The following is a 13,459-nucleotide window of genomic DNA, read 5'->3' on the forward strand; positions in this document are numbered from 1 at the left end:
AAGTTGCTGAAAAAACAGTGACACGTTGCTACAAAACATTAACACTTGGTACCTAATAAGCTGCTGCAAACACTGACAGATTGCTCCAAGACGAAACACACATGTCCACGTTTGATGCCTGAAAAGTTGCTGAAAAAACAGTGACAGGCTGCTACAAAACATTCATGTTTGGTGCCTAATAAGCTGCTGCAAACAGTGACAGGTTGCTACGAAAGACACACGTCCACGTTTGATGCCTGAAAGTTACTGAAAAAACAGTGACAGGTTGCTATGAAACATTCACATTTGGTGCCTAATAAGCTGCTGCAAACAGTGACAGGTTGCTACAAAACATTCACGTTTGGTGCCTATTAAGCTGCTGAACAAACAGTGACAGGCTGCTATGAAAGACATACGACCACGTTTGATGCCTGAAAAGTTGCTGAAAAAGCAGTGACAGGTTGCTACAAAACATTCACATTTGGTGCCTAATAAGCTGCTGAAAAAACAGTGACAGGTTGCTACGAAACAAACACACCCACGTTTTATGCCTAAAAAGTTGCTGAAAAACCAGTGACAGGTTGCTACAAAACATTAACACTTGGTGCCTGAAAAGCTGCTGCAAACAGTTACTGGTTGCTACGAAAGACACATGTCCACGTTTGATGCCTAAAAAGTTGCTGAAAAACCAGTGACAGGTTGCTACATTACAAACACACCCACGGTTGATGCCTAAAAAGTTGCTGGAAACAGTGATGACTTGGTAACAAACATCTGGTTTTGCTGTTTGTTGGTGTTGAACAGTATCGCAAAAAGGTTTTTACGCTTGGAGGGGGTGGAAAAGTCAGCGTGTCGATATTAGGAAAATGCGACTTTTGGCAATGGAAACAGATTTAGTGAATAAACAATGATGTAGGCTACCGGATCCTACTTCTACTTCACACACACACACCTGTGTGAACTTGGAGAGAGGTAATTACTCCAGTGTCAGGTGAGTGTATTTCACAACTTACCTGAATAGACTGGATGTGTTGAATACCGCTGCATCATGTGCGCTGCCTGGTGAACCAACACAGACATCACGGCATTATGTAGACTACGCTGACAACGCTGATATGAGTGTGATGAGAGCTTTCGCAATAGCCAAGAAGTTCCCAAGGAATCTCTCCATCTCGTCGTAGTCATGGATGTGCCGGTAATTGTTTACATCAGTTGTTGACATGAGACGCTCAATGATGTCATCTCACGGCGCCCTCTTCTTCTACGGGTGTTCTTTTGCATTTTTATTTTTCATGAGAAGTGCCACCTTCTGCTCGACCTGTTGACTCCCAATACTCGCAAAACAATAATGAATGGAAACGTGCATAAATTCGCTTTTTCTTTTGCACATTTTCACAAAATTTGCTTAAAATTTGCGATACATTCGGATGGAAACCCAGTCAGTGTCTGCAGCTCGGCAGGTGTCACACCATCCACCATCCCCTCCACCTCCTGGTGACAGTCAGCTCAGATACTACATCACTTTAGAAATGCTGCTATGATTTTTTTAAAATATAATAATCATAATAATCATACAATGGTTAGCTATAGATAATATAGTCTTTCAAAAAACAAGAAGTCATTAGTATTAAAAGGTGCGTCACTTTGGTGAAACGATTGCCAAAACACCACTGGTTGTCTTTTGGCGACTCTTTCCTTCAGCCCGTGTGGGATGGATCGTGAGTGTTTCCCAGCAGCGTGTGAGTCATATGTGGGGGTTTCAAGCACAAACATGATCTTTTCCTCATCATGAACAAGTGGTTGTTGTGCGTAAACTGAACCTCACCACAGCGTTGTTGGAAGTAATGTACAAATGTAACATATCGGTGGTTTGAGAACTTTTTTTTCTTGCAGGTGAGTTCAAAGACCGATCAAACACTCACAGTGTCGTTAGGTTTCTTTTTTTGGGTTAGGTGTAAAAACAACACAGTTATTTTTCCATTGTACATCACTTAAACAACATCTCTGGTTAAAATACATCAGCGCTGTCTTTTGGCTTCACATGAGATACAGACTGTCGTACCCATCCACCACCCCTCCTTCGCTCCAACCCACTCTGTGTGGACTTTCTCTCTCTTCTCCTTTACTCTGTCGTCACGGCCAAGCGAGGTCACCACCTAACAGTAAACTTGAACAGCACTTCATGGCCTGATACTGACCCTCTGACCTGAACACGAGTCGTGGCAGGCCCGTTATGAACCATATCTGTGACACTGTCACACCACTCAGCTGAACCCGCTGATGTAATGCTGCTCTGAACTCTGCATCAGTGGTTGCTCAGCAACAGTTGACCTGTCAGCATGTGATGCTGCAGCTGACGTCCACTAATGCACCAGATAAAAGTGTGTGTGCAGTTTCACTTCTGGTCTGAGGTGGAGGGAGGTTTGTGTCAGCGCTCTGCCCTCAGCAGCCGCCTCGCTCTGTGCTCATCTGAATGTCACTGTGTTTGGTGACTTGACAGCATGTTGAGAGACAGAGTCACTGCGGCGGCTCATAAGAGCTCAGAGAGATGTCTGTCACAAAACTTTACTCATCTTTAAGCTTTCAAACAGTTGATTGTGGATATATCTGCCATGTTTTCTGTGTGTCTCTGTTTCTGCCTTCTCTCTAACGCTTTCGTGGAGACTGGAGGTTAGTTTGTGATCACAGGACGGAAAAATGACATTTAAAAATTCAACACTAATGTATCTGATTTATCCTGAAAGAGTGAACTCTCCTCAGCTCATCTGTCTGTGGTTGCTTCTGTTCTTTTTCCCTTTCAGTGATGTTTTTAGGAGTTTTTCCTGATGTTATTTACAGCTCTGATGACAGAGGAAGTGCTGTACAGATTGCAAAACTCGTGTCTCGTGTCTTTGCAGAAACAGTCTTCTTTTGTGGAAATAAGAACTCTTCATACGTTGTTCTTACAAACACTGTTATTGGGATGTTTTTAAAATGTTGAAATGTCATTTTAAGTGAAGAGATGTTTATTTTGTTGATGTGATTTTGGTGAATCAACTGTACATTACAAGGAGAGAAGATTCAGTGACAGCATGTTGAATGTCTTTTGAACAGATTCACAGTAACACAGTTCTGTGTCAGATTATTTAACTGTAACCTGAAGCTTTATAGAAAAACTGTGAAAACTTTATTTTTATTATATTTTTATTTAGTTATTTTATAACTTTATTAAGGGTCGAAGTGAAATCTTGTTGCTTTCCTGTAACTATAACTCTAAATAACTGTGGCCAGAAGTCTCCACTGCTGTGTGACAGATGGCAAACAGCACGTTTGGTGGGGATATTCTGATCCTGGAGGGGTTAAAGGTCACCTCCCAGTCCTTCACTCCTGCCTTCATCCTCCTCCTCCTAGTTTACATCTTCATCGTGGTGTCAAATGTCGGCCTGGTGGTGCTGATCTTCAGGAGCAGGAGCCTCCAGCAGCCCATGTACCTGCTCCTCTGCAACATGAGCATTAATGATGTTTTTGGGGCGACGATCATCGTCCCTCACGTCCTCAGAGATCTTTTGACCTCAGACTCAGAGCGGAACATTCACTATGTCCACTGTGCCACTCAGGCCTTCTGTGTTCACCTCCATGCGAGCGCCTCTCACACAGTGCTCATGATCATGGCCTTCGATCGCTACGTGGCCATCTGCAACCCCCTGAGGTACGCCACCATCATGACCAACAGGAGGGTGGTGTCACTGTCGGTGTCGGCCTGGGCGGTGGCTTTGTTTATGGTGGCGATCCTCGTGGGCCTCAGCGTCCGCCTGTCGCGCTGCAGGTCAGTGGTTTTTAACTTATTCTGTGACAACGCCTCCTTGTTCAAGCTGTCCTGTGAGAGCGTCCTCATCAACAACATCTACGGCCTCGGCTACACGGTGCTCCTGCTGGGCTCGTCCATCGGCAGCGTCACGCTCACCTACCTGAGGATCGCCATAGTGTGTCTGTGCAGTAAGAACAAGGTGCTGAACAGCAAAGCGCTGCAGACCTGCGCCACCCACCTGGCTGTGTACTTCATACTCCTGGTGTCGGGCTTCATCATCGTCATCCTGCACCGCTTCCCTCAGCTGGCAGACCACAGGAAAGTGGCGGCTGTCCTGGGACACGTCGTCCTGCCGGCTCTGAACGCTGTTATCTATGGGCTGCAGATCAAAGAGGTCCGACAGAAGATTATGAATCTGTTCCACCACAATAAAATATCTCTGATGGATGTAAAATGATGCAGTGTGATCAGAGGGCTGAGCACAGGATGTTTACAGGATATAATATTAATATCTGAGTGGATCATGTTGACCTCATGTTACAGCAGGGCCGAGGAATAAAACACATGTTCATCATTTTCTGGTTATAAATTAAACTTTATTCAATGACATCATTCCAAAATTCAGCCTGTTTTCTTCCTCGCCTATCTATCTATCTATCTATCTATCTATCTATCTATCTATCTATCTATCTATCTATCTCTGTAAATAGCATATGGTAGCGGCCCTGGGGCAGTGGTGACTGTGAATGAGTGGAGTCAGCTGTCAGTCAGTGTTGGAGCAGAGAGGGGGAGGGCGGCCCCACTGGGTACTGTAAGTGAGTATGTGTGTGTGAAGTGTGTGTGTTAAGCTAGAAGAGTCAGAGTTTGGGACGGAGTCTTTTACGTGCTACCCCCTGGAGTGTTACTGGAGTTTTTGGAGTGCTCAAATAAACGGGCCTTTTTCCCGAACGCAAGAACAGGATGTCGCGCAACTCCCCGTACAGCTTTCATAGGCTGCCTTTGTCGGACGGCGAGATGCTGAAGTTGTGGCTAGTTGTGCTACAAATGGATGCTAACACTCCTGTCCAGACACTGCGCCTTGCAGACCATCGGGTCTGCAGTGCTCACTTCTCCCAAGATGACTACTGCCAGCCAAAGAAGAGAAGACATCCAATCCCGAAACACCTCTATCTCAAGAAAACAGCTGTCCCACGAGTAGAGAGAGCTACAGACACAGTGGAGCAAAGCTCGTGACATCACACAGCCCAGAGGTAAGGGAAAGGCTAGTATGCTATTTACAGAGATAGCACTGGCAATCTGAACCCGTCAGTGGTGAAAACACACACACTTCATACACACATACTCACTTACAGTACTGAGCGGGGACGCCCTCCCCCTCTCTGCTCCAACACTGACTGACAGCTGACTCCACTCATAGCACTGGCGATCTGAACTGGTCAGTGGCGAAAAAAAACACTTTTAATGTGCAAACTTTTACGGGACGCATTTGCCCCCGTTACTGTTTTAGCTTGTTTCGCGGCTCCGGTTGCATCCACCTCCTTCAATACTGAACGAGTTGTACCTATGAATCATACGCACACATACACATGGGGAAATAGGGCCCAGGTTGAAAAATACCGAAGTTGTCCTTTAAATCAGGGGTCAAAAAACTTCAATATCAAAAGAGACATTTTGTTTATTAAGATAAAGGTAACACAGTCTATAAGGTCTAAATGAGCCTCATCACAGTATTAGTTCTAAATGAACGTTCATTTTTATGTTTCATCACAAAGTTGTTTCTCTCCAGTGAGTGATTTATGATTATTTGGTACTTTAACATTGCAGCGTTGAAAGCAAACAAATCTGTCCAAGCAATACGGCTGCCCCCCCCCCCCCCCCAAAAAAAAATTAGAAATGCAGTCCTCATCAGGGTCCATCAGTGGACCGACAGTCCTCATCGGGGTCCATCAGTGGACCGACAGTCCTCATCAGGGTCCATCAGTGGACCAACAGTCCTCATCAGGGTCCATCAGTGGACCAACAGTCCTCATCAGGGTCCATCAGTGGACTAGTCTCCTGCATGTTTCTGATATGAATGTAATGATTAAATGATATATTTTGGTGGTTTGAGTTGAAGGTGTGAGAAAGAATAGTATCAGTAACATTGTTAACACTGTGCTACATTACAGAGAAATACAAACCGTACTAATGAACCTTCATTAATATAGGCCTATATTTTATCTCCAAGTGCACGTCACACACTGAGCGAGCCGCCTGTTAATGACGCTGTGGGCTAATGGGCATGTAGCTACTTCCATGTTTCACATGATACGTCATGTTTGTAGTCGACCAATGAAGATGAGTTTACATATCACCTTGGGTTCGTCCTTCACCTTCTCAAAATGATCCCACACTTTGGATTTCCTGCCCGACATGTTATTAACTAGCCTGTGGAATAACCGCAGGTACCAGTTCAAAATAATTGTTGTTCATTAACATATAATTTCTTGTCAAGGCCACACAGAGCCACTGGAGCAAAGCTACAGAGCCGCAGGTTGCCGACCCCACTTTATGTTACAGGGTTTCAGTATCAACCTTCCATAAAGCCGGAGGACTCAGGAGAGACATGACAGGTCTGCTCACCTGGATTGTTGGTTACTGTCTGCAAACACGTCAGCCATGTGCAGAATGTGCAGTTTTCTCTCTTGGATGCTGCTTACAGTCTGGCACCTGGTCAACCCACTCTCACTCTAAACACATCAAATAGGAACTGATTACAGTACCCTTAAAGTACTGGATCAATAAGCAGTGTAGTAGTATCATTCAAATCTTAACGACATCTCTAATCGGTGCTTAGTTATTCAGTGTCAACCTGACAGACACTTTGTCCTCTGCTAATATAATGCTGACTCATTTCTGGGTTTAAAGAGTCAATCCTGCTCCACTCTGCGCTGACTGACTCGCTCTAGGAGCCAGCCTCAAGTGGCCGTTTGAGGAACTGCAGTTTTAGGGGTCGTACACTTCAAAAGTTGAACATGTTTGCGTCATGGTGCAGGTGTCACGCCCTGAAAAACAGCCACTCAGGAACGTGTGCGCACCGCGACAGTATCGCTGTGGCGTATGAGCACACCTGCCACGCGTCTACATCACAAAAACAATGAATTTGAGCACACGAGAGACACGGCGTGTGTGTGAGGCCCCTAAAGTGTCATTTTTCAGCCTTGGAGGCTGCAGCTTGGTCAACAAGCAGGTGACCTCCACTGCTGGTGGCAGAGGGGTCAGTGGTGTCTCCAAAGACCTGTCTATATTTTCATCTGATAATAATTCTGTTCACACGATGTCATGTTACAAATATCGTTGTCTACACTAGAACGCTAAAATGACTCCAACTGTCACATGTGCTAGTCTGGGGCCGTTTAGTGGCCGTTTTGGTAAGGAACCGGAACCAGGGCGAGAAAGACAGGATCTTGAATTCGATGGATGTGCCTTTCCATCAAAATAAAAGCACCAAGCTAATAAAAATGTGGTGAAACTTTTTAATTTAAAGAATATAATTTACAAAAAAAGCCCCAAGCCATTAAGTTAACCTTTTTCTTTTATTGTAAATTGATGGTGCGCCAGAATTTAGAGTTTTACTTTGGTGAATTCCAGATCCGCTCTCTAGACCGGAACCAGAATCCAGACAAAATTCAGAGTGAATGGAAACCGTGAAGAGCCTGGTGACGCGAGGCTAACATGTTCAGTGTTCACACAGACGGTGTTGCTGCTGCTGTAACTGCTGTATTTTCACAACTGAAAGCAGGTACTCAACGTATTTATGGAGCCGTGCAGCCGCTGCATCATCAACAACATGTTCCTGCAAATATTTCACAATAAAAAGCCTCATCTAACCAAATGAAGGGACTCTGTCCACAGAGATGTCGTCAGGGGACACCGTAGCAAAAGGAGGTGCGATGTCAGTATGATCGTCAAGAGACCATTTTCACTGCCTAGTTGTTGCTAAAACATATCACACTTTTCTCTGGATGTTCTGCAGCTGAGCAGCAGCTGAGCCCGCCTGTGGTCCGGCCGTTAGCTGTCTGTCTGTCTGTCTGTCTGTCTGTCCGCTAACCTGTTCAATTTAAGGACAATGAAGCTCACTTAAACATACGAGTGAAAGTTTTCCTTCCGCTCCTCATCAACAACAATCCCACTCTGGAAAGTGTCCCACCATCTGCTGGTTCCACTGGTCCTGATCCAAAACCATTGGTTCTAGTGGACTTTAAACTGCAGACGCCTCTGTTCATCTGTGAAGTGGAGAGTTTAAAGTCGTCACCAGACCGAGCAGTGCTGACAAAACTTCAGCAAACCAGTCGTCCTCCATTGTTGTTGTTGTTTCCAGCGTTTGCTCATCACACAAAGCATCAATAGGCACGTGCGGTTTGAGAAGATGATGTCATCATTGTGTGTGTTGACATTTTACACGTCAACACAGATGAACAGTAAATGTAGTTGAGATAAATCTTCACCTTAGAGGGCGTTTTGTTGATGAAACTCTGGGTTTGTCTCCAGGCAGCCGCTGTCAGAGTTCAGCATCACCAGCCAATCACTGATCTTATAAATGGCCTCAGCTCAGCTCAGGTCTGAGCGGAGGAGGCTCACGTCCACACAGGTGAGCACGAGACACACACTCAGTCTGATGATGATGATGATGATGATGATGATGATGTTTGTTTACTGAGTGATGTTTGTACCGTGTTTTATTTTCTAGAGACAGAAACCGTCTCACATTCTGTGATCTTATCTTGTTTGTGCTGTAAATCTGCTGAGATCAGATTCTTTAATCAGCTGATTTGAACCCTGTGTCAAAGACTCTGTCAATATTGCTTCTAAAAATAGAGATTATTAATATGTTAGTATTTTACTGTGTGCAGCACATTATGTGATTTGCTTTCGTGTTAACACTTGAAATTAAATCTTGAATACATGAAAAGAATTGAACAGAATTAACTGAATCTTTGAGGCAAATTGCAATAAATTTAAAAATGAATGAATGAAAGCAGACACACAGCCTTCAGTCAGATCTTCTAGTGTTTCACAGTAATAATATTTAAATGAGGTCATGTTTCCTGTTGAAGTGTGAGCAGCCTGCCTCGACTGAGTTTTAAGCAGCATTTGCATCACTTTAAATCTGTCTGCAGACCTTTGTTCTGACGCCACAGCGTCTTCTTCATCTATCATCCTAATAGTTTAACTCATTAAGGTTTTATTGTTTGACTGTGGTCATAATGTGGCTGTTTTTGCCTCAGTGTGTTTGTTGGGATGTCCATGGTTTCATTTAAAATACTGAGCCCTGAATCAGTGAATCCTGACGGGCTCAGTTTGAAAAGCTGCAGACGGATCAAAGCTGAAACTGTTTGTTCCTCTAAAATATGTTTGAATTATTTGGGTTTCACATCAGTGAGACAAATATTCTTTTTCTCGTCTGTTGCTGATCGACTGATTCACTGAAATGAAAATGTTTTTAAACAAAGTACATGAACATAAACTGTATCAAAATAAAAGCTGCTCCGTCTATTTTAATTTCACTTTGATATGAGATTAAAACATTCAAAATTGAAACTGCTTTTAATCTTAATAACCTAGCCACACCTTGTCCGTCATATGTTTAAATATCTGTTTAAATTCCTGTCATTGTAATCACAGCAGGGTTACACTTCAGGGAGCAGTAAAAGTTATTTGTCTGATACAGCTCCTCTACTTTAAATATAGATACACAAAATTAAGAAATGTGTATAAACATATTTTCTATTGTATTTTTATGTACTTTTTAAAAAACACTATTTAATTGTCCTGTACATCATGTGCACAAAAATGTAAAAAAAACAAAACAAGGTTTAATAATTTTATTATTAATCCACAGTGAGCCTTTACTTTAAAAGACGATACGCTTTAGGGTATAAAAATATACAGTAAGTTCTGTTTCGATTAGGTAAGTTGCAGATAAAGATAAACGTGCATTTTGCTGTAAAGTTTTTAAGTGTTAAGACAACAGAGAATATTATTATACATATTGCTGATATGTTTTATTTGTGCAAATTACTTGCTGTGTTAATCCTACGTATCCTCATTTAAGAGTTGGTTCACTCTAACAAATAAAATTCAAAGATTTGAAAATGTTATGCATTTTCAGTTTCTGAAAGTGAAGTTCCATAGGCTAGTTTTTGGAAAGTAAACTTATGTATTTTTAGGGTAGGGTAACATAGGTTTTGTTCATCAAAATAAAGTAACGTATTTTGAGTTTACAAAAGTAGAGTTATGTAGGTTTTTTTTCCCAAAGTTATGTGTTTTTAGTCTATGTAAGTAAAGTTACGTAGGATTTGTTCACCAAAATAATGTTACATATTTTCAGTTTGGGAAAGTAAAGTTACGTATTTTTAGTTCACGTAAGTAAAGTTACATAGGTTATGTTTACCAAAGTTATGTGTTTTTAGTCTGCAACAGTAAAGTTATGCAGGTTATGTTTATCAAAATAAATATACATATTTTCAGTTTAGGAAAGTGAAGTTATTATTTTTAGTTAACAAAAGTAAAGTTACGTAGGTTATGTTTACCAAAGTGAAGATACATATTTTCAGTTTAGGAAAGCAAAGTTACGGATTTTTTTAGTTTATGAGAGTAAAATTACATAGATTGTGTTTACCAAAGTGAAGTTATTTGTTTTTAGTTTATGAAAGTAAAGTTACGTAGGTTCTGTTCACCAAAATAAAGTTACATATTTTCAGTTTGGGAACGTAAAGTTCTGTATTTTTAGCGTAGGAAAGTAAACATATGTATTCTTAGTTTATGAAAGTAGAGTTACATAGGTTATATTTACCAAAGGTATGTGTTCTTAGTCTACAAAAGTTGCGTAGAGTCGCGTAGAGTACCTACGTAACGTAGAGTTACGTGGGTTATTTTTACCAAAATAAAGGTACATATTTTCAGTTTAGGAAAGTAAAGTACTACTTAACATAAAGTTACGTACTTAACGTATCATGAAGATGTACCTTAAAATGACCAATGTTCACCTGGTTTCACACGAGACACAAACGCCGCTGTCCTGAGGGAATGTCCTGTGTTAGTTTGACCCGTCCGTCACTACAACCTGCCTCGATTTCACTTTTTATACCACTTCCTTCTTTACCACCGTCAGTGCATTGTTTATGAGATCACAGCCTTTAATATGTGGGTCATATACGAATTAAGATGCGTCATTTTTTGTAGGTACATGTACGAAGAGTTTAGAACAGCCTGCGTGACGATCTTTAACAGGAAAATGTATTTGATGTTATATTATTTTTTTCTCTGTCCCATCCTCATTAGGCTGAAATCACCCTTGTGTACGATGGAGAATCAGACGCTACGTACAGATATTCTTCTCCTGGAGGGGTTAAAGGTGACACCCCACTCCTCCATCCCAGCCTTCATCCTACTCCTCCTCATCTACATCTTCATCATGGTGTCCAACATCGGCCTGGTGGTCCTGATCTTCACGGAGAGGAGCCTCCACCAGCCCATGTACCTGCTCTTCTGCAACATGAGTATTAACGATGCATTCGGGGCGACGACCATCATCCCTCCTCTGTTAGGAGACATTTTTATCCCAGTTGCAGAGCGCCACATTCATTACATCGACTGTGCCGTACAGGCGTTCTGCAGTCACTTTCATGCAAGCGCCACTCACACGGTGCTCATGATCATGGCCTTCGATCGCTATGTGGCCATCTGCAACCCCCTGAGATACGCCACCATCATGACCAACAGGATGGTGGTGTCACTGTCTGTGTCAGCGTGGGCGGTGGCTTTAGTTATGGTGGCGATCCTCGTGGGCCTCAGCGTCCGCCTGTCGCGCTGCAGGTGGATTATTTTCAACCCATTCTGCGACAACGCCTCCTTGTTCAAGCTGTCCTGCGAGAGCGTCCTCATCAATAACATCTACGGCCTCGGCTACACCGTGCTCCTGCTGGGCTCCTCCCTCGGCAGCGTCACGCTCACCTACCTGAGGATCGCCATAGTGTGTTTGAGTAGTAAGAACAAGGCTCTAAACAGCAAAGCGCTGCAGACCTGTGCCACCCACCTGGCTGTGTACATCATCATGTTTGTGTCGGGTGCCATCATCATCATCCTCCATCGTTTCCCTTACTTAACAGACCACAGGAAGCTGGCGTCCATCATGTTCCACGTGGTTCCTCCTTCCATGAACGCCGTTATCTACGGACTGCAAATCAAAGCAGTCAGACAAAAACTTATGATCATATTTAACAGGAAAACAACAACTGCGTCGCAGGTGAACTGACCCGATGCTGAATGAAGTGTAAATAATGTCGATTCAATAGTTGCACTCACTGAAATTTTCAGTCATGCAATTAAAAAACATTTTCTCTTCATGTCGTGTTTTGTCTTTCTTTTTGTTTGGTTGTTCTCTGTAGAGCATCTTTGAGTATCCAGAAAAGCCTCATACAATCCAGTGCATAATTATTATTGTCTTACTTAGATTAAAGTTCCATTCAGTAATAATGACGTCAGTTAAAATTATGTTGTAATGACGCACGGTGGTGCAGTGGTTCACACTGCCTCCCCGTGTCAGCGTGGGTTTCCTCCAGGTGCTCCAGCTTCCTCCCACAGTCCAAAGACATGCAGGTTAAATGTCTTGCTAACTTGCCATTGCCTCCATTTGATGTCCCCGATTTCCTTAATTCCCCATTCGATCTCTTTAGCTCTTCCATGTCTCTTTTAGTAGCCATTCTGCCACAGATTAACTTGCTGCCTGATGGTAGTTGCTGGGCCTCGGCTGAGCCCGGAGCTGGCCTGATGGTTACTGAAACCTTGAGCCTGTCTCCAGCGTTGAGCCTGCGTGATGGCTGCTGGGCTCTGCTGAATCCCAAGCCTAGGCCGGGCCTGGTGGTCTTAACTTGGCCCAGTGCTCAATCTGGTTTTGCAGATTTCACTTCGATGTGTTAAAATAATGGCTTACAAATCACTAGTTAAAATTTGGTGGAGAAAATGGTGAGGATTGACAAGAGTTTAGGCAGATTGTTTTAGCTGGTTCCACATGTTGTTTACACGCCTGCTGCCTCAGCTACACTGCTGTATTCCAGTGGTGCAGGTAAGAGGGAGCTGGTCACTCTTTGTCCTCACAGTTTGTCCTTTGCTTGGGAAGTTAGCTGGCAGACTTTGTTTCTGGCTGCTTGTGCGAACTTGTTCACCAGGAACCTTCAGACAGGTCCTCTGCCTGAAGAAAGAGAACTCCTGAGTTTCTGCCTTTACACATCCAGATAAAAGTTGCAAATAAACAAATCATGTGTGGAGTCCAGTGATCCCAACACTGGTTTGTTTATCAGCAGGACTGGGGGAAAAACAACTGGTTTAATTTTTATGAATCTTGGAAGAAGGGTGAAGCAAAGTCCAAGTAAGAACCCATCAGAACATGGAGTGGATCTTAATCACGGGGCAGATAGATGAACTATTTTCATGTATGATCACATTGTGACACAGGGCTTCTGGCCTTGGTCAACGTCTTCGCTCTCTGAGTGCCTTTCTAGTTTACAAAGTTATTTACAGAAAGTTTGAAGAAAGAAAGTTTGATCATTTTTACCTGTTTCAGCTGCACGCTGTGACCTAACTGGTGCAAGTGTCATATAAACAAACAACCCACCTATGAGCTGTGGTCTCAGAGTAGCAACTGAAAAGAGG

At 43.0% G+C, this 13,459-nt stretch overlaps 2 protein-coding genes and 1 long non-coding RNA gene across 3 annotated transcripts in view; 2 read left to right on the forward strand and 1 right to left on the reverse strand.

Annotated features, from left to right (window-relative positions):
- LOC144464766 (uncharacterized) overlaps positions 1 to 13,459 on the reverse strand; it is a 130,961-nt gene that overhangs the window by 68,172 nt on the left and 49,330 nt on the right. The gene's annotated exons all lie outside the window — the stretch shown is intronic.
- On the forward strand, positions 3,236 to 4,322 carry LOC117269341 (olfactory receptor 5B17-like). Its single transcript, XM_033646302.2, has one exon. The coding sequence runs from the start codon at positions 3,273 to 3,275 to the stop codon at positions 4,221 to 4,223; it is 951 nt and encodes a 316-aa protein (XP_033502193.1). The 5' UTR covers positions 3,236 to 3,272; the 3' UTR covers positions 4,224 to 4,322.
- LOC117269336 (olfactory receptor 52N5-like) lies at positions 8,274 to 12,062 on the forward strand. The gene is made up of 2 exons (XM_033646287.2): positions 8,274 to 8,396; positions 11,090 to 12,062. Exon 2 carries the CDS (start codon positions 11,112 to 11,114, stop codon positions 12,060 to 12,062), a length of 951 nt encoding a protein of 316 aa, XP_033502178.2. The 5' UTR covers positions 8,274 to 8,396; positions 11,090 to 11,111.

Source organism: Epinephelus lanceolatus, chromosome 11 (assembly GCF_041903045.1).
Source record: "Epinephelus lanceolatus isolate andai-2023 chromosome 11, ASM4190304v1, whole genome shotgun sequence".
Classification (NCBI taxonomy): Eukaryota; Metazoa; Chordata; class Actinopteri; order Perciformes; family Serranidae; genus Epinephelus; species Epinephelus lanceolatus.